This window comes from Colius striatus, chromosome 3, assembly GCF_028858725.1.
Source record: "Colius striatus isolate bColStr4 chromosome 3, bColStr4.1.hap1, whole genome shotgun sequence".
NCBI lineage: Eukaryota > Metazoa > Chordata > Aves > Coliiformes > Coliidae > Colius > Colius striatus.
The window spans coordinates 909,192-933,507 of NC_084761.1; the positions used below are offsets into that span (position 1 = coordinate 909,192).

At 57.1% G+C, this 24,316-nt stretch overlaps 1 protein-coding gene across 2 annotated transcripts in view; it reads right to left on the reverse strand.

Moving 5' to 3' along the window:
• The window catches only part of RAB11FIP3 (RAB11 family interacting protein 3), a 76,444-nt gene extending 53,372 nt beyond the window's left edge, over positions 1-23,072 (reverse strand). Inside the window, exons 1-2 of one of the 2 annotated variants that reach the window (XM_061993637.1) lie at positions 22,857-23,072; positions 2,095-2,188 (exon numbers count right to left, since the gene is read on the reverse strand). In XM_061993637.1, the coding sequence (XP_061849621.1) occupies positions 2,095-2,176 (82 nt within the window). In that variant the 5' untranslated portion in view covers positions 2,177-2,188; positions 22,857-23,072. The remainder of the gene's footprint in view (positions 1-2,094; positions 2,189-22,856) is intronic. The other variant, XM_061993635.1, reaches the window with a different exon arrangement.
• Positions 23,073-24,316: the final 1,244 nt, after the last annotated feature.

Consider the following 24,316-nt stretch of genomic DNA (forward strand, 5'->3'; position numbering starts at 1 on the left):
TATCAGCTTCTCAAACGTTACAGATGAGGCTGTAAAATCCCACTTTCTGGAGTTATTTCTCATCCCTGACTCGCCACCCATCCCTGTCCCACATTTCCCCCTCTGCTTTGTGACTTACAGCAGGACTGGCCAGTCCTCCAGGCACCCTTCTCACTTAAGTCTCAAATCCAGCCTCTGTAGGATGCAAATCACTTTGTTCCTTTCCTCCACAGTTAACATCACCTGGCCAGACAAAGACTGCAGCAGCAAAGGCAGCAGAGCTGTTTCATGGCAGCAAAGAGCTGGCACCATAGCTTTCAGTGCTGGGCAGATAAATGGTGCTTTGCTCCACACTGAAGAGACAAGTGCAAGGAGTCTCAGATCAGGGTGTTCCTCAAACAGCTGGCAGAGGGATAGCACTGAGGAGTTTAACATCCTCCCAGGACAAAAGCAGCTGGAGGAAAAGCATCTGACTACACAGCTTGTGCTGGTGCTGTAACTGCACCTTCAGTTTGCCCAGCCACACCAGGGAGCTCGGGTCAAGCCACAGCTGCTCTCCTATGCAGAGCCTCCAAGACAGGGTGGAGAGGGAGAGCAAAGTGGAGCATCTTCAGAAGTAAACCCTTACCTCCATCAGGACAGACACTGCAAGGTACAAACCTCCATCAGGTCTTGCTTCAGGGACTGAGCCAAGGACTACAGAGCAGTAGGAAATGCAGCACAGCTACCTCTGGCCACGAAGAGGCCCAGCTAATTAACACAACCAGCTAATTAACACAACCTACTTCAAAGGGACAGTCAGCAGAACCTTTTTCTTTCTTTCCAAAGGGGTGATCAATACTGAGCAGTGTCAAGAGCAGCAGCAAATCCTCAGGACTGCTTTAATGTGAGGAACTGCTCAGCTGGCCAGACTCAAACAGACTCAGGAGCCTGTCCTGGGTTTCTCGTACAGCCCTTCCACACCATGCAATGTTTATTGCCACTGTAATAAATACTGAGCAATCTCTTTCAAGTCTAATAAATAGAGACCCTGAAAGCTTTGTCTGGATCTGCTTTCTCCATTCAATTACTATAACACAGTACCAGAGCAATGAATTATTGAGGAGAAACACAAGCCAGGGCTTTCACAGCCCACTCAACTCCAATAGCTATTTATTACAGATGAATAGCCTGCTGCATTTCCTCCTGCATCCTGAGAGCTGGGACCAGCTGCCCTGCAAGCTGCAGCAGCCAGCAAACTCCAGAGCTGCCACAAACCACGCCAGCCCTGGGCACAAACAAGCTGGGGGTGGCAGAGAGGGGAGAAAACCAGAAGTCACTCTGCTTGGAGGGTTTTCTGCTGGTTCAAAGAGAGGGTTTGTACAGGGATAACCATCTTTTGACATCTGGGCTTGTGAACAGAAGTGCTGAGTGTGCAAGTGTGGCAGCTCAGATGTGCAGGTGGAACAGGACATCTGCTCAGCAGGAGGGCTTTTTCACACCATGCTTGCCCTGAAATGACCCTCTAGAAATGAATCCCAGTCTGAGGAAACAGCATCTTTTCCTCAGCAGCAGCAGTTTGAATGCCAACCAGCCAGAAAGACACGTCCCATTTCACCAGGCCACTGCTGTGGAAGCACCCAGGAGGAGCCCCTGGGGAGCAAGGGGGGGCTGTTTAAGGATTGTTCACCAGCCAGGGAGTTCAAAGCTCTTGGTTAATGTGCTTCATGCTAGAAATCATCTGAGCACACTGATCTGCCAAATAGCTGCAGTGAAGGCAGCACACTGGCGCCTGGTGCTCAGAGGGATGATGTTACACCCTGCAGCTCTCCAGCAGCGTGTCCTGTGGCAGGGCAGCAAACCCCCACACAGCCACAGCTGAGAGCAGACACCAAACCAGAAGGGATCTGTTCTGTTCCCAACAGACATTCAGAAAGGAACTTCCCTGATAAACAAGAAAACATGCAGCCACCAGCACAGCTGCTGTACCCCCCTCCAACTGCACTGCTCCCTGCCCCCAGCAGTGACCCTCAGCAAGCCTGATCCAATTTGTTTCCACCAAGTGACTTCTCAGCTGGGTGAGTGCACGTGGTGTTAAGTTTGGTGTCCCCCTGTCCTCCTTCACAGCAAACCCACCTCCATTTTTGATAGCTTTGATCCCCCGATGGAAATCTTCAAAGCTGATGACTCCCAGCCCACAGGGATCCAGGTACTTCATCAGGTCCTTCACCTGCAACCACAAAAGCAGCTGTTACCCACAGAGCCCTCTGGGGAAACGGCACCTCCCATCCCAGGCACACCTTGGCACACCTTGGCACACCATGCTCCTCCTTGCAGGAGAAAGACCTGAGCTAATGGAGTGACTTGCTGCAGCTGACACAAAACTCTGGCTGAATTCCTGGAAGGGACACTGACCTGTGGCTGTTCCCCTTGGAGGGAACACGAGTCCTCCTTACAGAGGGGCTGCTTAGGACTTGGCTGGTGCTGAACCCGTTGCCCAGTGTCCCAGCACAGGCTGGGGCAGCACTGGCAGCAGGGCCCTGCCCCTCCAGGTGTGTGTTTACTTTTATGGCTGCTGCAGAGGTTCTGCCTTACCTGGGAAAGCTCAGGAAGAGCTGCCCCGTGGGGAGGCTCCATGAGCAGGGTTCAGTGAGAACAAACTGCTCCACAGCCCAAATCTAGGCCAGACCACTGGAGTGGTTTTACACACAGACAAAGCCCAAGGGGGGAGGAATCACGTCAGCAAGGCACAGAGGGGAGCAAGGGATGCTGCTGGCACCTGGGGAGGCTCAGCTGGGCTCCTCAGGCACCACAGTTTGAGGGCAAAACCAGACGTGTTGGCTGCCACACGCCCCCTCCAGAAAGCCCTTTACACCTGTGATGCTGCTCAGGCACCCCCTTGGCTGTTCTGCCTTTGAGGGAAAGCCACAGACCCTCATTTTAAGAGCTATTGGGGCACGTTGGGCTGTTGCAGAGCCACAGCCTGCAGCTGAGGAGGCAGCCCAGGAGGGAGCAGAGTGGAAGAGGTGAAGGGAGGAATTGCCAGCCCCCTGCAGCCTCCAGGCACTGCTGCATTCCTTCAGCTCTCAGGAGCACAACCTGCTGCCTTCGACTCACTTGGGCAAATCTCCCAGTTATGGGAAGACAGTGAAGCACCACAGCTCTCCTGCCAGGGAGGGAACGGCACCTGATGGTGTGCAGGACAACGAGGCCTGGCCAAGGTGCTCAGGGCTGCCTGACTGCTGGTGCATCAGCACTGGGTTGGGTTGCTGGTTTCACCTCAGCCCAGGTCTGTTTACCCAGGGCAGTCACATCTGGCACACGCTCAGAGCCGTCCACACGCGTGTCCACGGGGTTCTGAAGGTGGGGAGGCAGGAGAGGCCGTTCCCCTTCCCCACAGCAGTGCTGAGCCTCTGCTGCATTGCCAGGAGAGAAAGGCTGAGCCCAGCTTGCCCACCTGAGAGCTTATGGGCAGAAGCCACCAAAAGCCCCTTGTCCAGCCTGCTGGGGTGCTTTTTGTGGTAGGCAGGTACCACGCTGCTGAGCTCCCACGTGGGCTCGGGTGAGTCAGGATCCTTGTGCTCCACACAGAGGCATTTCAGAGTAATAAAAAGCAACTCTTAGGAATGTGTTAGTTCCAGTTCATGCATCTGGCAGCTTCTCTGGGCTCAAACACTGCAGCTTCATTTGCTGTCAGCATATGCAGATAGCAGCAACGCCACTGACATTGAATCAGACTTGACAAGCCCCAAGTCATCATCATGACACACTTTAAAGTGCAGTTTGTGTAAAGCTCCAGCCAGCATGACACCGGGGAGATGCCAGGCAGGGCTGCTCTCTGCAGCCTGGGCAGCTTCTCAGCACACAGGAGCCTTTCAAACCCTCCTGCCAAGACCCCAGCAAAGGCCCCTCTCCCATCACAGTGCTTGTGAGACCAAGGCAGCAGCCTCACAGGTATTGTGTCCATGCAAAAGCACCAGCTCTGTATTTCAATACAGCTGTGGGCAGGGCAAAGGGAGGGGAAATGCTTCTTCAAACTTCACAACCCTGACACTACAGAGGCAAACAAAGGCCACACAGCAGGTGAATCACTGAATCCTTTGTGTTCTTAAAGCCCCTGAAGCTGCTGCAGTCCCAGCCCTGCCCTCACCCTGCCCAGCCCAGCACTGACCCACAGCCCTCAGCACCTCAGCCCCACGCCTTTGGGATCCCTCCAGGGCTGGGCACTGCCCCAGCTCCCTGGGCAGCCTGGCACAGGGGCTCACACCCCTCTCAGGGAAACAGTTGTGCCTCAGCTCCAGCCTCAGCCTCCCCTGGGGCAGCTGCAGCCCATTGCCTCTTGTCCTGTCATTGCTGCCTGGGGAGCAGAGCCCGAGCCCCAGCTTTACTCTAACCCCCTTTCAGGGAGTTGTGATGATGTCTCTCTCCTCTCAGCCTCCTCCAGGACTATTCCAGACACAGTTCTGGACTCAGTAAAAATTAGAAGGTGCATATTTCATAGAATCATTTCAGCTGGAAAAGTCCTTTAAGATTGAGTCCACCCAGTAACATAACAAGGTCAGTGGATAAAGCTCAGGCACATGGCTGTGCTGAAAGGCTGAGGGAGCTGGGGCTCTGCAGCTTGGAGAAGAGGAGCCTGAGGGGTGAGCTCAGTCATGGTTACAGATACCTAAAGGGTGGGTGTGAGGAGGCTGGAGCCAGGCTGTGCTCAGGGATGGACAATGACAGGACAAGGGGCAACAGGCTGGAACAGAAGAGGTTCCAAAGCAACACCAGGACAAAGTTGTTCCCTGTTGAGGTGAGGGAGCCCTGGCAGGGGCTGCCCAGATGGGCTGTGGAGGCTCCTTCTCTGGAGACATCCCAACCCAGCTGGATGAGTCCCTGTGTGACAGCCCCTGGGAGCAGCAGCCCAGGGACAGCAGAGCCTGTGTCTCCCAGCAGCCACAGTGCTGGGGATGCCCAGGGGCATGTCCCTGCCCAGGCCCTTTGCTGGCATCTCAGCCTGCCTATCCCACCTCTGGGGATGCAGGCACCTAAAAGCTCACTGCCTCTCCTTACAGGAGTGCCTTCTTTTACCTCCCAACTGCCAAAGATGGGGAGAGGCACACGTGTGATCCCCTGGACCACGCTCTCCCCACTGAGGGGTCCCAGCCTGCCATCCCTCCCATGCAAGGCACTTGCTCCAGCCCCTCGGCCATTTCACCACGTTCCTTGCTCCCTCTCCAGCTCCTCTCATCCCTTTTGAAGATGAAGGCCAGAAGTGCACATGCTCTTCGGGTCAGGGTACACCCCAACCTCCCAGGAGCCCTCTGCACTACTCTGACACCCCTTCCCAAGTCCTGCTGCCACTCAAGCTGCTGTGGCACTGAGCCACTCACACAGGGAACAGCCAACCTCCTGGGTTCTAAGTGCCAGTTTGCTCTTCTGTTTTCATTTTGATGAGTAGGCTCCAAGCCCTACCTTATTAGGACAGTTGGGAAAAACCCCAAGCATCAGGGCTCAGACTGTTTCAGATTAGCAGATCTTGCAGTTCTCAAGTCACAGATTTGTTGGCTTTAGCTGAAGACTAATCTGCAAGAGTGGAGTAGCTAATACCACACTCTTATTAGCACAAAAGCTGAAGTTAACAGTACCAAATTGCAGTGCTAAGCTTAAACCAGGCAGACAAGAGCCAGTCACTGGGAGATTCCTGCTTCTGGCTGGCCACAAATAGCCAAAATAAAGGTTTTGCTTAATTTGTGCATTTGTAGCTGGTTACAAACTCTTCTGGAAGAAAGAGCAGCTAGAAATAGAGAGTGTTAAAGAGTCAGGGAGGGTGATGTGGTTTAAAGAGCTGATCTAAATCCTGGTGGAAAGTGAGAGGTTTAAAGTACTTGCAGTCAATGTATGTTAAGCTGCAGAAGTGGTGAGGAGTGCCAAAGTGCTCACCTCTGCACCAGGGACCAGGCACAGCCTGGAACACAGGCAGGATGAGCTCCAGGCACGAGTGTGACAGGGCCTCCTCCTGGGCAGGGACATGGAGAGGGAAGCAGATTGGGGAGGAGAAGGGAGTTCATCTGGCACCTCAACAAGGGAACAAGAACCACTCGTTGCAGCGACCACATCACCACGTCTCCCTCTGCACAGTGGCAAGTACTTCTGCACCAAGAGTTCTGCACAGTGGCAAGGTCTTTCACCTCCCAAAACCAACAGGGTTTGCTGCCAGGCAACCCCCATGTGCAACACCCCCCCCAGCACCTGCCTGGCAGCAGCTTCCCCATCACACAGGGCACAGGAGCATCCTCACTTCAACACAGTGACACCAGTTCAGTACCTGATTCTGAGGCTCAGCTCAGCCAACAGCCACCACTCCACATTCAAATTAACACAAAGGCTTTGGCAGCCACACAAGGAAAGTTTTCCAGGGACCTGAGGGATTCCCCAGCTGTGAGTGGCCCTGTTAGGCAGGCTGGGGGAAAAGGAAGCTCCAGGCCTTTGCTCTTTGTGATAAGAGTCTCAGGGGCTGGAAGGGACCTCAAAAGCTCATCCAGTGCAGCCCCCCTGCCAGAGCAGGGCACACAGGGACTCACCCATGCTCCATCACACAGGAGGTGAATTCAGCAGAACCAAACGCCCTCTGTGCTGCTCTGAAGCGTTGATCCCCAAAGGCAGCGAGGGCTGCACTGGCCAGCTGACACCCTGTGTAACCCCTGAGCCTGGCACCAGCTCCTGGCAGGGATTAGGGCTGAATCAACTTCCAAAAAGACACTTGTTGGAGGGGTGAAACGAGGCTGGGAGCTTTCTATTGGCAGTTGGGCACTCCATGAGGAAGAATATCAGGATGGTATCACATGGGGATGATGCTTCCAGCCCAGCCACAGTCACGTCTTGCCCTCCACACATCAGCTACTCATTTGATGGTACCAATAAACCAGCATTCCTGTACTGCTTTGGTCTAGAAGCAAATCCAAGGGAGGCCAAGGGCAGGAATCAACACTGACATATCACTGCTGGATATCCCCAAGTGCTCAAGGCAGGCCAGGAAGCTCAGGCTGCAGTTCCCACCACGAACTTGTGCACCTGCAGTCTCACACATGCTGTGATAAGCAAACACAGATGCTCTTGCATCCCTCCTTCCCTTGGAAAGCGTTCCACATGTGGCCTCCATCTTCTGCTTACTCAGGACAAACGCCAAGGCAAGTCACTGGAAGCTGAGTGAGGGTGAAGATCTGGTCTGCTTAAGAGAAGGCTTCTGCTCTTGGGCCCCCAAAGGGACCAACCACCTGGGTTATGTGCAAAAAGAACCCAGAGAGGTGTTAGAGATGTAGTTAGAGGCAAGTTCCCTGCTGAAGGCTTTCCTCTGGTGGCTGTGGCTGAAGGCAGGGCCCAGCCAGCAGTAAGGATGCTGTGTCATCCAGCCCCACTCACCCAGGAGCTGGATTGGGCTCACTGCTTTTGTGGACTTTTTCCTGGATGGGCTGGTCCAAGTGCCCAAAACATGCCAAGCCTAGGTCAGCCTGCTTCAACCACACTCCTGGCAAGCGCCTGACATGCTGTTCCTCATCTGGACACGTCTCTAACAGCTCTCTGGGCTCCCCAGGTCCCAGCAGCTCAAAACACACTCTCTGAGCACAAGGCTCTGCTGCACCAAGGCAGCTGCTCAGCCTAAGGAAGGAGCAGAGGCACACAGAGCAGAGCTCAGCAGGAGCAGGGGCTGTGTCCCCACCTCACACAGGCATTCCAGCCCCGAGGCTGCGGTGGGCAGAGGAAATAACGTGGTTTCATGTGTGTGTGTCCTGCCTGGCTCTGGCTCCCAGCTCACTGCTGGGCTCAGCAAGCCCCTCACATCAATGTGCACTTGTCAGCAGGCTGCAAGGCAGGGCCTGGGAAACACCATCCCACTGCAGGGATGAGAAAGGGCAGAGCTCTGCCACGGAGGGATGGAACAGGCACGGGGGGACCTTGGTCCCCTCACACCTACACAAAGCCACGCCAGTCCCATGCATTTACCACCACCTCTTCCCAAATCACCCATCAATACTTATTTTTTCTCTCCCAATGGAACATTACAGGAGACTAACAGGTTTAGGGACCTTATCCTCCTCTCCTCCTCTCCAGAAGGAATGGGGAGCCTTCAGGGTCAAACAGAGAGCGAGGCAGGACCAGGCAAGCAGAGCCCTAGGCAGACAAGCTGAAGCTCCAGCAGCAGCTTCAACAGGGCCAGTTTGAGAGCCTAAGGAGGGGGAGCAGCCAGCCCTTCAGTGGGCACAGACCCCCCAGGATGCCCCAGGGGAGGTGAGCAACAGCAGCTTCTCACCATCTCGCTGAAGAGGCCAGAAAGGTTCCCACAGCGTTTCTATAGCTGGCTAATCAGCTTTGCACCATGGAGACATTGCTCCCCACACACCTGTGGCTTCCACACACCCCTGAAGCAGCACAGACAGGAAAAGAAAGCTTTGCTTTTGATGCAATGCTGAGCTTTCTCCATCAGCCCCTACGTCTCCTTCTCCCCAGCTGGACCGTGCTGCCCTTTGCTGCTTGGGTCTCTGCCCAGCTTGGCACAAGCCTCCAGCCTTATCAAACGTGCCCAAAGGCAGCCTGCATCTTCTGTTCAGCCTTCTACAAGGCTGCTCAGCCTTGCTGATGCTGGTGTACAAGGACCTGGCTGCAGACGGCTCGCTGCCTGGTGCTTTGTACTGCTTGAAAGGAGAGGCTGCAGGACACGTGGGGCAGCGGGAGCAGAGCCCTGCCAGCCTGCAGCCACTGCATGTGCCAGCACAGGCTCTGCCAGCTTACAGCCTGGGCAGCTTCAAGCCAAACAGAGGACTAAAAGTGCCCTAAAAACCCAGGGGGTCTTGGTGCTTTAAACACAAGAAGCTCATTGACATGGAATAACCAGACCCAGACCAACTCTGGGTGCCCAGGGCCCACAAAGCCTGCTTGGCTGAGACAGGACACCAATATCCAGCCTCACTAAGCCTGTCCTGGGACAAGAGAAGCCTGAGCTCAGGGGCACCTCAGCAACACAAGTGCCTCAAGGGTGGGTGTGAGGATGGGGGACACTTTGTTCTGTGGTGGCCAGGGACAGGACAAGGGGTGATGGACATCAGCTGGGACACAAACAGTTCCCCTGGCACAGGAGGAGAAGCTCCTTTGGTGCTGAGGGGAGGGAGCCCTGGCCCAGGCTGCCCAGGGAGGGTGTGGAGGCTCCTGCTCAGGAGGTTTCCAACCCCAGCTGGACATGTTCCTGTGCCCCTGAGCCAGGGGAAGCTGCTGGAGCAGGGGCTGGGGCTGCAGTGGTGTCACTGCCAAAGACGAGGGGATTTTTAGCTGATAATGCTCCAAATGCAGGAGGGGGCTCACACCAAATGCTCTCCTCTTGATGCTTAGCCAGACCTTTGCCCTGAAGCAGCACAAAGGAACTGAACACAGCAGGCAGGTGCCATGTAGTACCTGTGGTGGTTCTGCAGAGGTGGATGCAGCATCTCTGCCCTGAACACAAGGCCAGGAGCCAGCACACCCATCCCTCTGTACAAACTCACCTCGTCTCTCGAGGCTGAACCCTTCCTCTCCAGAAAAGGCCATTATGTTTAGATGCTGTTTACAGATGTCAGAGCAGCTGCATTTTTGAACCTGTGAGAAACCTGCCAACGTGCTGGAACTGCTGATCCTCCCCCAGCCACACAGGGAGCAGCCCCCAGCTCACCAAAGGCAGGGCTGTCCCTAGAGAGCCCTTCTCTTTAGATCACAGTCGCTCAGTCAATGGGCTGCAACACCATCAGCTGCAATGAATTGATCCCTGTTAATGCAGCATTTGTCTGGGCTGAGACCACATCCATCCTCCCCCTGTGCTGGGTGCTGAGAGAGCATTCACGTGCTGACAGCATCACCGTAAGTTCATGTTGCTCCACGGGACGTGCTTCCCACACTGCCACTGCCATCCCAGCTACGGTCCCACGGACCCCAGGGGCGTCCCTCCCAGTGCTTCACCCTGCAGCTTCCTCCAAGGGAACAGGCAGGCTGAGAGGAAGGCTGCTAACTCAGAACTGCACCAGCTCCAGCAGTGTTTGTAGCAGGAGTCCACGGTTTGTTAGAGGATCTGGTGCTACAGCAAGCAGGAGGAACCGCAGAGCCGAGTGTTCTGCTGCAATTACACCTAATTAACTAACCTTTGAAATGGCCTCAAGGGAGCAGAGCCCATTACAGGGAGAAGCCATGGTCACTTGGGAGTAAGAAGCACAAGAGGTGCATTATTTATTTCACAGGCAGCAGCACTTCTCCAGGGCTGTTGTGTGTCGTGCCCTGAGCCTTCTCAGAAGCTCCAGCAGATCACCAGATGGTATCTGGTCCAGCCTGTGTTTAAAGGTGCACACTCAGGGAAGGTGCCTTCTGCAGCCTCCCTCCCACACCAGTTCAGCTCTGCTCTCAGACTGCTGAAAGCAACAATCAAGACACCTTTGTGAGACAGGCAAAGACTCAGCTGGGTTCATTCTCGTCTCTTCTTGCTAGAGAAATGACCCAACCTGCTTTTTAAGGCCAAGGGGGAATAAGCTTCCCAGGGTTCTCCATCAGCCTGCAAGTATTCAAAAGCCTGGGAGGGGAGAGGGAACCCCACAAACCACCAGGGAGAAGCCCCAGCAGCTCAACCATTTCCTTGAAACAAACCAAGAGACTTCCCCAAGGAGAACAGGGCCCCAGCAAGGTGATACCCTCACCATTTACCCTGCCTAACAAACCCTCCTTCCTCCTCTTTACCCAAGACAAAAGCTGCTCGGTGTGCTCGGCTTTGGATCCATGTCACCTCCTTGGGGCAGTTCCTATGCCAACCTTGCACCCACACAACTTTGGTCCTACACCCTGAGGCACGACACCGCTCGCCAGCCTCTGCCAGGGCCAGAGGGCTCTTCTGCAAGCACAGGGAACACCAGACATTGATGTGAACACACAACCAACAGGACAGCAAACTGTTGCTCCTTGGCAAACTGTTATTTTCCCTTTTGGAAGGGGAAGGAGGAAGTTTCCAAGCCCACAGAACAAGCCCAAAGCTGGTGCATGTCTCTGCCTCTCCCTCCCAGCGCCGGCGAGTGCCACATGCAGCAGGACAGTGCAAAGGAAAAGACTCCTTCCAACGCTCCAAATTCAACAGGAAGGAGGAAAAGGAGCCAGAATATGTTTTAAAAGCTGGCAGTTAAAAAATCCTGAGGATGCCAGATCCTTCCTTCCTCCCCTCACAAGAAAGCAGAATGAATCAGTGCAGCCAGCCAGAGCCTGGGCGCCCAGCGTGGGGCTGAACAGCAGCACGCCTTCACCAGCCCAGACCACTCATGCTCAGCAGTTCCAGGGGGTTTTACCCACTGGTACAAGCTCCTCTGGTCTCCTCCTACATAACAGGAGCTCTTGTGGGTACAGGACCTTTCTGCAGTAAGCCTGGCAGCTGCAAGGCAGCCGTGGTGCCTCTGTGCTCACAGTGGCTTCAGCAGCCTTGCTTTGTAAGGGTGTGTTTGTAAGGCCACCTCCAGATTCTCCACCAACTGCTGTCACTGAAGGGCAAAAACACATTTGAAGAAGTAACATGAAGGCTGGTTTGAAAGCATTAACAGGAACATCCATCAGGATGAAACCCTTTCATCCCAGTGTAACTGTGTTTGTTGCAGGTTTCCTGTGGCTACCTCAGTGCTCCAGGCTCCAGCAGCCAGGCTCTACTCCAAACACACTCACTTGTTCAATGCCACTTGAAAAGCATTCTTCCTCCACCCTCCAAACCATGCAAGGCTTTGTTTCTAGGCTTTTGTTCCTCTGATGAGGAGAGAAACCCTGGATCAAGAAGGAAAACAAAAGGAGAAAGGGGTAGTGCTGGGTTCCCTCTGACTCACAGCAGAAGCTGAGGTGGGCTGGAGCCACCCCTGGGGAAGGGCCAAGGGCCACAGCCCAGGTCACCCCGGGCTGGAGGCAGGATGGCTGTGTCCTGCTGGAGCCCAGGCTGGGGCAGGCAGCCTGCACGCGAGTCAAAGCTGAAAAAGCAACTGGATAAAACACACCAGAGGTCACCTGCTGAGGTGCTGAGCATCCTGCAGTGCCTGCTCTAGTCTCATGTAAAGTCCCCCACAACCAACCCAGGCACTTCTGTGTGGAAACGCTTTGGTTACAGCCTGTCTGGGGTTATGAATCCAGGGCTGCAGCTTTGGCTTCCCTTTCCTCCCAGGCAGGTTTGAAAGCAGCACAAAAATCCCACAGCACATCCCAGAACAAACCCTTTTGCTTGCTCAAGACTCTCCCTCTCCCAGATCCAACATAGGTGTTGCAATCTCTAACCCAAGCTCTTCATAACCAGAAACAGGAGAAACCTGTCGCTGCCACCACACGAGCAAAGCCCCCAGGAAGCAGGGAGCTGCACACCTCTCCTTACCAACCTGGGATGTGCTGAGCACAAGCCGCTCCTGGAGCTGCAGACTGAAGCCTGGGTGAGTGCAAGACATCAGCCTGGCCCCAAGCAGGTGGTTAAACATTTGAGAGCCAAGCATGAGAGAACTAACTCACCTTGCCTAGACAGGCTGAGCCTGCCACACCATCAAAACTAAGCTTACTGTGAGCCAAAGGAGCGTGACAGGGCCAGCACAGCATAAAGGCTCACTGCTTTTGTACATCTGCTCCAAATTATTTGTCTCTTTTTGGCTGCCCCTGGTGCTAAGGGCTGCTGGTGCTAAGGCAGGTACACAGCACAGACTTGCTGGATGCAGGGGACAGCAAAAAGCCCACAAGAGTCTCTAGGCTCAGAGGTTGATTCTCAGAAGCAAGGAGAGGAATCACAGAATGTAAAGGGTTGGAAGGGAGCTGCAAAGCTCAGCCAGTGCAACCCCCCTGCCAGAGCAGCAGCACCTAGAGCAGGGCACACAGGGACTCATCCAGCTGGGTTGGGATGTCTGCAGAGAAGGAGCCTCCACAGCCCATCTGGGCAGCCCCTGCCAGTGCTCCCTCACCTCAACAGGGAACAACTTTGTCCTGGTGTTGCTTTGGAACCTCTTGTGTTGCAGCTTGTTGCCCCTTGTCCTGTCATTGTCCATCCCTGAGCACAGCCTGGCTCCAGCATCCTCACACCATGGCTTGGGAAGCCCAGGATCCAGAGTGGGACTGTAACCCAACATAAGAACCCCCTGATGAAGCTGATGCATCTCCAGCAGCCACCCCATGCCCAGCACCCACACACAGGAGGGGCAAGGGCTGGGTTTTGCTCCCCACTCTGCACCATGGCTTTGCAGGTCTCTGCCAGGCTGGCAGCCAAGTCACCTGCCCTTCCCAGGGAACCTGCCTCTGCACTCCACGCTTCCAGCCCTGCCTCTGCCACCAGCAGCCCTCCCTCACCCAGCCCCCCTGTGCCACAGCAGCCGGGGGCTGGATGCGCTCTGCAGCCCGGGAGGTGCAGCACAAAGCCCAAGAGCCAGTTCCCCGTGGCACAGCAAGGTCCCCAGCGTGTCCCTTGGGCTTCTCAGAGCAAGCAGCCTCCCACAAGCCCTGCTGCTGCTCTTTGCAGCCTCCCACTGTGCTCCTGCCAGCACAGAGTCCCACGGCCCTGAGTGGCCAGCAGAGGATTGGGTAGTTGCTGTCTCTATTTAGCAGCCACAGGAAAACATACTCCACCAGGCTCTCCAAATGTTGGTTTTGCCCTGGCTGTGGTCTCCTGCTGCACACACACACACACACACACACACACACAGAGCAGGCAGAGAACCAGCACTACCTAGCAAACACAGGGACGTGGCCTTTGCAGAAGAGATGCTTCTCTCACTCCCCACGCAGCCCAAGGCGCTGCCGTGTCCCGAGCAGGTTGCTGAGCCCTGGTGGCCCTGGATGCTGTTTGCCCCGTGTGGCACAGCTCTCCCTGCCCTGGGTCAGCAGCAGCTGGGTCCCTGCAGCAGCAGCTGGGTCCCTGCAGCAGCCTGTTCCACGCTGCATTTGCTGATGGCCGCGGATCCCAGCCTGGTGCCGTACCCTGGGCCCCGAGTGGCACATGCTGCCGCTTCCTTCCCTGCCCTTCACAGCCTCTGGTCTCTGAGTACTGTTGGAGCCCAAAGGCTCCTTTTGCCTCCTGCACTCTCTGCTCGAGCCCAGTTTCCTACAGGACTCTGGCAGACGGGTTTTCCACGGGGCTGTGGGCGGCCAGCTCTGCCTCGGCTCCTGCCAGAGGACGCAGCGCCCAGCGCCGGCTCCTTCTCCTCTAGTTTTGCTCCACCTCAGGGGAGTCAGCAGGGACAGCCCAGCAGCCTGCAAGCTGCAAACCCTTCCAGAAGCAGCAGTGACTGCAAGCCAGTGTAAGAGTGCTGGTATTTCACCCAGGGATCTTGGAGCAGAGGGAACAAGAGCTCTGTTTCTTCCCCTGAACTACAGTGCATGACGAAAAACAATGAAAGTCAAGGGACGAGCAGGCTGCTCTTGCTGTAACCTCACACAGGCACACTCAGCCTGCAGACAAAGCCTGGCAGCAAGCCCTGTGCCAAGGGCAGCACCACGGGACATCCCAGAGCTGGCACTGCCCGTGCCAGAGCCAGGACCCACGGAGGCAACGCCAGAGCCGCCGTCGTCCCAACAAGCACCCCCGTCTGCATCAACTGCCACCCCACTGATTGCTTGGGCTCAATTAGCTGCCTCAAATAAGACCACCCTCAGCAAGCAAACTCAGCAGCTTGGCACTGGAGGGGGTTTTGCTGTGAGCAGCAGAGCCCACCCGTGAGGGGCTCACTGTGACCCCCACTCCCTCTCTGCCACCGGGGGGAGGATGGAGAAGCCCGTGGAGATGTGAGGGGGGTGGGGGGTGTTTTAGGGTTTACTTGTGATTTCTCATTTCCCTACTAACTTTTGATTCTTTGTTAATAAATCAAACCAATTCCCCCCAAGCTGAGGCTGTTTTGCCCCTGATGGTCCCTGTCCTTATCTCCTGAGCCTTCTGCTATATTCCTCTCTGCCCTGTCCAGTTGAAGGAGTGACAGAAGGACTTGGGGGGCACCCAGCACCCAGCCAGGGTAAAGCCACCCTGTGCTGTTAGAGTCTGAGGAGCTGGCAGCAGAACATCAGTGCCTGGAGCACACTGAGCACCAGGCAGCCCAGACTCCTTTTCCCAAGCAGGCTCCACAGGTCTCTTGCTTTAAGAGCAGTTTTCTCCTTAGACAAGGGAAAGACCAGGACCAAAACAAGGGCTATAGCAGGCACTGACCCCAGGGTGTTCAAAGCTCTAAGGACCAGACCCACAGCTCACCAGGGCTCTGGCTTCCCCACCTCCACTGAGAACCTCCCCCCTGCAGCCCCAGGAGCACCACAGCCCTGTATGTGGGGGTTCCTGCTGCTGGTGAGCAAGCCCCAGGCCTCTGAGCCTCACCACAACACCACAACCACCCCCCAAGGTGTAACCTCTGCCCTGGCCCTGCTGCCACACTATTCCTGAAGCCTGGCTGCTCTGCAGATCTGGGGTCACCAAAGGCACAAATCACAGCTCCCCAAGGACAAATCCCCACCCTGGGCACACTTCATGATGGGAACACAGTGGCAAGGTCTGAAGTCACTACCTAACCCTACTCACCCCCTCGCTGTGCCTTCCTGCCCGATGAGCCAGATGCCATTCTGAGCTTCAGCTTCGTGGAGCTCCCTTTCTGCCACGTCCCTGCTGGGCACTGCACTCCCCAGCCCAGGAAACGTGCCACCAGGCAAGCACAAAGGAGAAGCTCCCCAGAACCAGTCCAGCAGCACTGTACCCACACTTTCCACGGATGGCTGAAGGTAAGTAAACAAGCAGAGGGAAGGGCTGGTGCTGCTCACTCCAGGCTCACATGGAAGAGCCAGTCCAGTCCCCGGGACCAGAACCACAAGTAAGATCTTGTGGATAGAACCAGGCAGGTTCTAAGGATAGAACCAGGCAGGAGAAATCATAGAATCATGGAATGGTGGGGGCTGGAAGAGCCCTGCAGAGCTCCTCCAGCCCCAGCCCCTGCTCCAGCAGCTTCCCCTGGCTCAGGGGCACAGGAACGTGTCCAGCTGGGGTTGGAAACCTCCTGAGCAGGAGCCTCCACACCCTCCCTGGGCAGCCTGGGCCAGGGCTCCCTCACCTCAGCACCAAAGGACTTGCTCCTCCTGTGCCAGGGGAACTGTTTGTGTCCCAGCTGATGTCCATCACCCCTTGTCCTGTCCCTGGGCACCACAGAACAAAGTGTCCCCCATCCTCACACCCAGCCTTTAGGTGCTTGTCAGTGTTGCTGAGGTCCCCTCTCTTCTTTTTGCCAGGCTAAACAGTCACAGGGACCCCAGCAGCAGCTTCCAGGCACTGATAGTGCTGGGGAAGGCTGGAAGACCACCCTGCCCAAGCAGAGCCACAGGCTGCAGCTGATGAGAACTCAACTTGCCAAAAAAAAACCAGCTAGGTGAATAAAGGAGTTCAAAGCAAATGTCATCTGACAACAAGCAGCAAACCAAAGTCCAAACAAGAACCCAATGGAGAGGAATTCCATAGGCAACTGTTGTAATGACCATCAGTCACTGGCTGGATCAAGTGGCAGAGTGACAGAAGCAACTCCAAAAGGCTTGGGGAACGTTTGGCTGTAAGCAACAGCAGGTCAAAATGCCAGTGAAGGAGGCAAGTGAGCGTGGTGAGGTGCAGGATCACACAGCAGGCCGTTAGCTAGCAGGACCCCAATCCAACTGTTCTCAGTCACAGCCTTAGCAAACACCCTGCTGCTGAGAGGGGAGGAAGCCCCTGTGCACCCAGCTCTGTCAGAGCTGCCCCACAGCACGGGGCAACACTAAGCAAAACATTTTTCTTGCACTAAAAACCCAACAACCTCAGGAAAAAGCCCCTGGCAAGCATTTCACTGAGAAACTCCCCAGGCACCCAGAGCCTTTCGATGGGATCCTTTTGCCCTGACCCAGTACAAACTGGGCATTCCTGGGTGCCACATCCACACCTCCACTTCCCTGCAAAGCCCACAGCTGCCCCCTTGCCCACAGCACGTGCCAACCCTACAGAAGTGGTGCTGATGCTTCTTGCTTGCTTCTGGCAAGTAGAGGGGGAGACTCTTTCCTCCTTTGCAGGAGTGATGTCGGATTCCAGAGCAGCACGTCTAACTGTGATCACAAGCTGCTAACTAGAGTAAATCAATACCCTGTTCAGTAACAGCTGCCTTCCCAATCTGAAGGAGAAAGGGAGAATAAAAAGGGTTTCTTAAATGAGCTGCTATCTGGGATAAAGTTACATTGCCACCCTCCTCCCAGCCCCTGCAGACAAACCAAGCCTTTGAGCCCTCATGGTCCTGCCAGACTTGCTCCAGCCGTCAACCTGATTACAGCCATCAACCCAAGTATGAAACTTATCATCCACACAGATCTGTCTGTGGTAGGAGAGGCTCCCAAGCCTCCCCAGCCACTCTGAGAAGGGACAGCCCTCAAGGAGCTTGCAGCCAGGACCTCGCCGGGGAAGCAGAAAGAACAGCGATCGTCTCTGCATCAGAGCCTTTGGGTTACACACAAACCCCACATGAAGCTACATGAAATGTGCTGGCTTGGAAGCATTTTCCTCTCAGAGGGAGAAAGGAAATCTCCCATCCTGGAGCTGCCACAGAACACAGATGTGTGATTAATGATGATAAAGGGGGGTGGGCAGGAGCAGAGCAAATGCTGTGGTTGGGCCTGATGAGGCAGCACCAGCCCTGGTGGGGAAGGGCCCTGGCCTCAATGAGCAAAACCAGCAGGAGCTTTCCCATGAATTCCTACAGTGAAAAACTGGGCCTTTGGTCAAAGCAAGCACAGCACTTCTGCTTGGTTCTGATCCCAAAGCACAGCCGTGTGTGTGCAGCCACGCTTGGGCCCTCGCTGCACCCTCAGCATCAACCCTCAGCCCCAGCCCAGCTCTGCTCCCTGCAGCACACACCATGCTTAAACAGCACTCAAACCTCTGAGGGGCACAGCATCAGCCCTCAGCCCCAGCCCAGCTCCACTCCCTGCAGCACACATCATGCTTAAACAGCACTCAAACCTCTGAGGGGCACAGCATCAGCCCTCAGCCCCACTCCCTGCAGCACACACCATGCTTAAACAGCACTCAAACCTCTGAGGGGCACAGCATCAGCCCTCAGCCCCACTCCCTGCAGCACACATCATGCTTAAACAGCACTCAAACCTCTGAGGGGCACAGCATCAGCCCTCAGCCCCACTCCCTGCAGCACACACCATGCTTAAACAGCACTCAAACCTCTGAGGGGCACAGCATCAGCCCCCAGCCCAGCTCTGCTCCCTGCAGCACACACCATGCTTAAACAGCACTCAAACCTCTGAGGGGCACAGCATCAGCCCTCAGCCCCACTCCCTGCAGCACACACCACGCTTAAACAGCACTCAAACCTCTGAGGGGCACAGCATCAGCCCCCAGCCCAGCTCCACTCCCTGCAGCACACACCACGCTTAAACAGCACTCAAACCTCTGAGGGGCACAGCATCAGCCCCCAGCCCAGCTCCACTCCCTGCAGCACACACCATGCTTAAACAGCACTCAAACCTCTGAGGGGCACAGCATCAGCCCTCAGCCCCAGTCCAGCTCTGCTCCCTGCAGCACACACCATGCTTAAACAGCACTCAAACCTCTGAGAGGCACAGCATCAGCCCTCAGCCCCACTCCCTGCAGCACACACCATGCTTAAACAGCACTCAAACCTCTGAGGGGCACAGCATCAGCCCTCAGCCCCACTCCCTGCAGCACACACCATGCTTAAACAGCACTCAAACCTCTGAGGGGCACAGCATCAGCCCTCAGCCCCAGCCCAGCTCCCTGCAGCACACACCATGCTTAAACAGCACTCAAACCTCTGAGAGGCACAGCATCAGCCCTCAGCCCCAGCTCCGCTCCCTGCAGCACACACCATGCTTAAACAGCGATTAAAGCCTCTGAGAGGCACAGCAGCAGCACAGCTGGAGGCAATTTCAGCTTCTCACATGTGGCCTGGGAAGCCAGGAGAGGGAATTTCAGAAACTCTTCATAGGCAAAGCCAGAACTTGCTCAGCTCAGAGGGTATGAGAACCCTCAAAAACCTGAAAATGCAATACCAATGGGGGTTCCTCAGATGCAATGTCAGCAGCTCCCTGAGAGGGCTACGCTGGAGGCAAGAGGCATCTGATCCAGGGTCTGCACTTGATTCCCAAGGGATCCATCAGAGGTGAGCAGGGAAAACAAGCCCGAGTTCACCCCTGATTCCCTGCACACACCTGCTACTCCCAAAGCACCTCTCCTGCAGCACCCAGCTCGGCTGCCCACCGAGCTGCATTGGAAAGCTGGTGGGAGGCCCAGAAAAGCAAAACACACCTGAGAGAAAGCTTCGGAAATCACCCCAAAAGGGAAAGTTACAAGCTGAGGGGGGAGAGCTCACCTGGGGGCAGGGAAAGGAGTCAAAGACAGGTGCTGGAAGGATGTAAACATTCAAGAAAGCAAAACAAAACACGTGGAGATGAAGCTTGAAGAGAAAAAGCCTCCAGAGAGGAAAAGGAAAAGCACAGAGATGGCAGAGAGCTGCCAGCCTTTGGACACACAAACTCTGGGAGTCTTGAGCAGAGGCAACAAGATCATGTGGTGCAAAAGGCTTTCCCAGCTTGGATTGTCTCCCAAATCAAATCATGGGATGGTGGGGCTGGAAGGGCCCTGCAGAGTTGCTCCAGCCCCTGCTCCAGCAGCTTCCCCTGGCTCAGGGGCACAGGAACGTGTCCAGCTGGGGTTGGAAACCTCCTGAGCAGGAGCCTCCACACCCTCCCTGGGCAGCCTGGGCCAGGGCTCCCTCCCCTCAGCACCAAAGGACTTTCTCCTTGTTTTTAAGTGGAACTGTTTGTGTCCCAGCTGATGTCCATCACCCCTTGTCCTGGCACTTAAGATGAGAACAAAGTGTCCCCCCATCCTGCTGACACCCACCCTTTAGGGACTTGTCAGTGTTGCTGAGCTCAGGCTTCTCCTCTCCAGGCAGAACAGCCTCAGGTCCCTCAGCCACTCCTCAGAAGACACACTCTCCAGACCCTTCACCAGCGCTTCTTTGGACGTGCTCCAGCCCCTGTGTGTCTCCCTTGCAGTGAGGGGCCCACAACTGCACACCTTCTATGGGATAAATGCCATTAGTGTCTTTCCTTTGACGTTTTGGCTAATTGTTGTTTCAGCCAAACAATCCGGCAGCGCTGAGCTCAGCAGCCCATGAATGCCTCTGGTGTTCCACTCAAGCTAAAGACAACACTTGCTGCTCTCCAGCTCCCCAGGGCATGTGGTTATGCACACACACGCTTCCCTCAGCCCTCTCAGGCCTCCCTCAGTGAATCAGCTGGCTGTGAGGCCTCGCTGAGCTTCAGCTGAGCCCTCGGTTCCAGCAGCAGCCCGTTGCAAACACAGGAGCTGGGAGGAAGGAGGAGGGGAAGGAAAGGCAGCAGGTACCTCCTGCTCTTGCCAGGCGAGAGGGACAGTAAGAGGACTGGAATTTGCTCCTCCTTAGCTCCCTGATGACTGCTGCCCAATACCTTCCTGACCCACCAAACCCTGGCACCTCCCTTGCTTCCCTTTCCAGCTCTGGCACCACCTTGGGGTACGCCTTGACGCTTCCTTTTTGCCATCATCACACCCCTTTATCCCTGATGTTCCAACCCTTTCACTTTCAACTGAGCCAAAAGACTGCCAAGCTCCACCTGCTCAAAAGAACACGGGTCAAGAAGCTTCTTCCCCAGCCCTCCTCCCTCTCTGCCAGCCCATCTGCTGGGAGCTCACAGACCCTTCCACCAGCCCCTTCCCCTTCACACGTGGTGGGTCAGCAGCCCTTGCAGCTCGTAGCAAGTCCTCTCACACATGGAGGTGGCACAGACATTACTTTGTCTCTCCTGCAAAAGGTACCATGCTGCATTCCCCAGGGTGCCCAGGACCTCACATCAGCCTCACCAGAGTTCAGCACTTGCTGCACTGACACACAGCTGCTCTGCAGGCCAAGAGCTGGCTGTACAGTCCCCTCCTGAGGACACACATCTAAAAAGCACGCTGAATTTCAGCATGGACAGCATTACTGGGAGCTGTGCTCAGTGGGAAGGAGCAGGAGGCTTTAAAGGACCGGCCAAGGCAAGAAGCCTGCAGACAACCACTTCTCAGCTGGGTCCACACAAACAGTCTCACAAAACCTCCCTGGACACCCAGCTTCAATTTACCAGAGAGCTTCATGGTTCACAGCCACTCCAGCCAAGATCTCAAAGCACTTTACAAGCTTCTTGTTGCACCTTGGAAGCTGTGGCACAAAGCCTGTGTCAGGACCGAGGCCCAAGGCACTGCCAGAGCAGCAGTTCAGGGCTGAGCAGCACACGCTGCTGGCACTGCCACCCACCACAGCCACTGCTCTGCCACAGCCCCCTGACAGCACTGGCCCATGCACTCGGGCTGCTGCCCACCAAACACACAGGGACCAGCATACAAAACCTCCTCTGGTGCTGAGGGGAGGGAGCCCTGGCCCAGGTCGCCCAGGGAGGGTGTGGAGGCTCCTTCTCAGGAGGTTTCCAACCCCAGCTGGACACGTTCCTGTGCCCCTGAGCCAGGGGAAGCTGCTGGAGCAGGGGCTGGGGCTGCAGCAGCTCTGCAGGGCCCTGCCAGCCCTCACCATGTGGGATTCTCTGCAGGTCACACAGTCTCCTGGCAGGTTTCCCCTGTGCCCACAGCGCTGCCCATCGCACAGAGAGCTCCGGAGCCCCCGCGGAGCAGCTCACAGGCGGCTGTGCAAAGGGAAGGGAGGGACACACAGCAGCAGAGAGCGCCCGAGCCACAGCAGGAGCCGGCAAGTCAGAGGCTTGATGCTGAATAAAGCTCCTCTCAGCCGGCAGATGCAGCAGCACGTTGCTGAGGTGATGTTGTAACTCCCTCCCTGGCACCGTGACGCTAGCAGGGCAATCGCACAGCGCCCGCACACACGCTGCCCCTCGCCAGCACCCACCCGACAAACAACTCCCAGCTCCCTGCTTCACGGAGCTATTTCCTATACAAAACGCCCCTGTTTTACCTTTAAGAGGTGTTTTTGCCATGAGGGCAGAGAGAAGAAAACCCTCCTCCGCCACAACGCTCCTTCCCACGAGATGATTTGCTTTGTCATGCCACTTGGATACGGGCACAGAAGCTGCAGCACAGCTCCCCGCTGAGCACACCCCAACTTCACCTGCACCTCTTTTCTCCTGGAGCAACCACAGCACAGGCACACGCACAAAAAGCCAACAGATCCGTTGCCATCCCCTGCTGCACTGCCAGAGCTCTCTCTCCATTTTGGGTCATACCAGGCTGCCTCAAATTACAAGGCGTCTGATGTGGTGCAAGGAAACACAAGCTGACCCTGGCTCAAAGCAGGGGGAAGGAGGAAAAAGGGGATGGGGATTGTGATAAGGGAGGTGAGTCCACGCTCATGCCAGGCCATGCAGGGACGCCCAGCAGCGAGGGGGATGAGGAGCAGCTCGAGATGATGGGATGGTGCTGCTGGTCCCTCACACACGGAGCTGCTCACACAAACCCAAACGTGTTAGCGATGGAGAACAAAGAGAGGGGACGCAGGGTGCCGGCAGCCCTGCTGAGACAGCTCCCAGGGCCTGGGAAAGGTGAGCTCCAGCTTCACCAGCCTCCTGCCGCCCAGCCCACGGATGCCCTTCACCCGGGACGACCGGGGCCGGCGATGCAGATGCTGCCTCTGCTCACACCGAGGGCTCTCCCGTGGGCTCCAGCCATCACCGCCCGTCGCCCCTTCGGCCCGCAGTGCCCACCCCGGCGCAGCACGGAGCCTGCCGTCCCCACACGGAGCGCGGTGCCCGGGGCCGGGAGCCGCCGCTCGCCCCACGCCCCGCGCCCCCGGGGCAGGTCCGAAGGGGGAACCGGGCCTGACGGGGCTCGGCGTGGGCCCGGTGCTCACCTGCTCGGCGCCGTAGGCCGTGGCGAACTCGACGAACTCCTCCACGCGCACGAAGCCGTCGCCGTCTCGGTCCAGGGCATCGAAGACGGGGCGGAGACGCGGCTCCTCCTCCTCCGGCCGGGCCGGGAGCTCGGCGGGGCCCTCGGCGGCCGGGCGGTCCCCTTGCTCCGGCGGGGACCACGGCGGCGGCCCCGGGGCGGGCTCGGCGGCCTCAGGTGCCCAGAGGCCCGGCTGCGGCTCCGGCCCGTCCCGCCGCGGCCCCCGGGGCAGCGGGGGCTCGGGCACGGCCGCCGGCGGACGCGGCTCCATTTTCACCGGCGGCGCTCAGCGCCCGCCGCCGCCCGCCCCGCCGCTGCCCGGCGGCCATGCCCCGCGCCCATCGCCGCCGTCACATCGCGGCCGCCCGCCGGGGCGGTGCCGGTAACGGGTGCGGCGGTGCCGGTGCGGGTCCCGCCGGGCGGCTCCGCCCGCTCCCCGGCCACACGGCTCTGTGCGAGGCGGCTCCGGCTCCGCCCGCCGCTCCGACACCGGGGCCGGAGCCGCCGCCCCGCCTCGCCCCGCCCCGCCCGGCAGCGGCGGCTCCGAGCGCCCGGGGACGGGCCCGTCCTCCAGGGGACAGCGCGGGGCGTGGGGCGGGGGGAAGGCGGCGGCGGCGACGACAAACAACCCGCCCGCCCGCCCGCGCGGCCGCCGCGCGCAGCCCGACGCGAACCAGCAGATCGCCGCCGGTAGCCGCCGCAGTAGCCGGAGCGGTGACGTCACCCGGCGAGGCCCCGCCCACCCGGGCGCGCGCGGAGCCGCCACGAGGCGCGCGAGCACGTGCCGCCCGCGACCACCCGCCGTCGCCCCCCGGAGCCCGCATCGGGGCATCGGATCAGCCCTCTGGGTCCATCCCAGCCCCCACGGAGCCAACGCGTGGCCTGGGAGCTGGGACACGGACGCTGTGGCCGGGGGCAGCTCCCCGAGGGCTGCTGGGGCAGCGTCCGCACACAGGCACGGGCTGGAAGGGACCTCTAGAGAGCATCCAGCCCCCTGCCAAAACAGTCCCACCTACATCAGGTCACACAGCAACGTGTCCAGGAGCCGTTTGAAGCCCTCCTGAGAACAGCAGCCTCCACACCCAGCCTGGGCCAGGGCTCCCATACCTCACACTGAAAGAGTTCTTCCTTATGGTTAAACTGAACTGTTTGTGTTCCAGCTTCATCCCATCACCCCTCGTCCTGGCACTGGATACAACAGGAAAACGTGCTGCCCCAACCTCCTGACACCCCACCCTTGAGCTATTTGTCAATAAGATCCCCCCCTCAGTCTCTTCTCCAGACTAAACAGCCCCAGGGCCCACAGCCTTTCCTCAGAAGGAAGATGCTCCATCCCCCCTCAGCATCTTGGTAGCCAGGCTGACTCCAGAAGACTCTGTCCAGCACTTCAATGTCCCTCTTGAGCTGGGAAGCCCAAGCTCT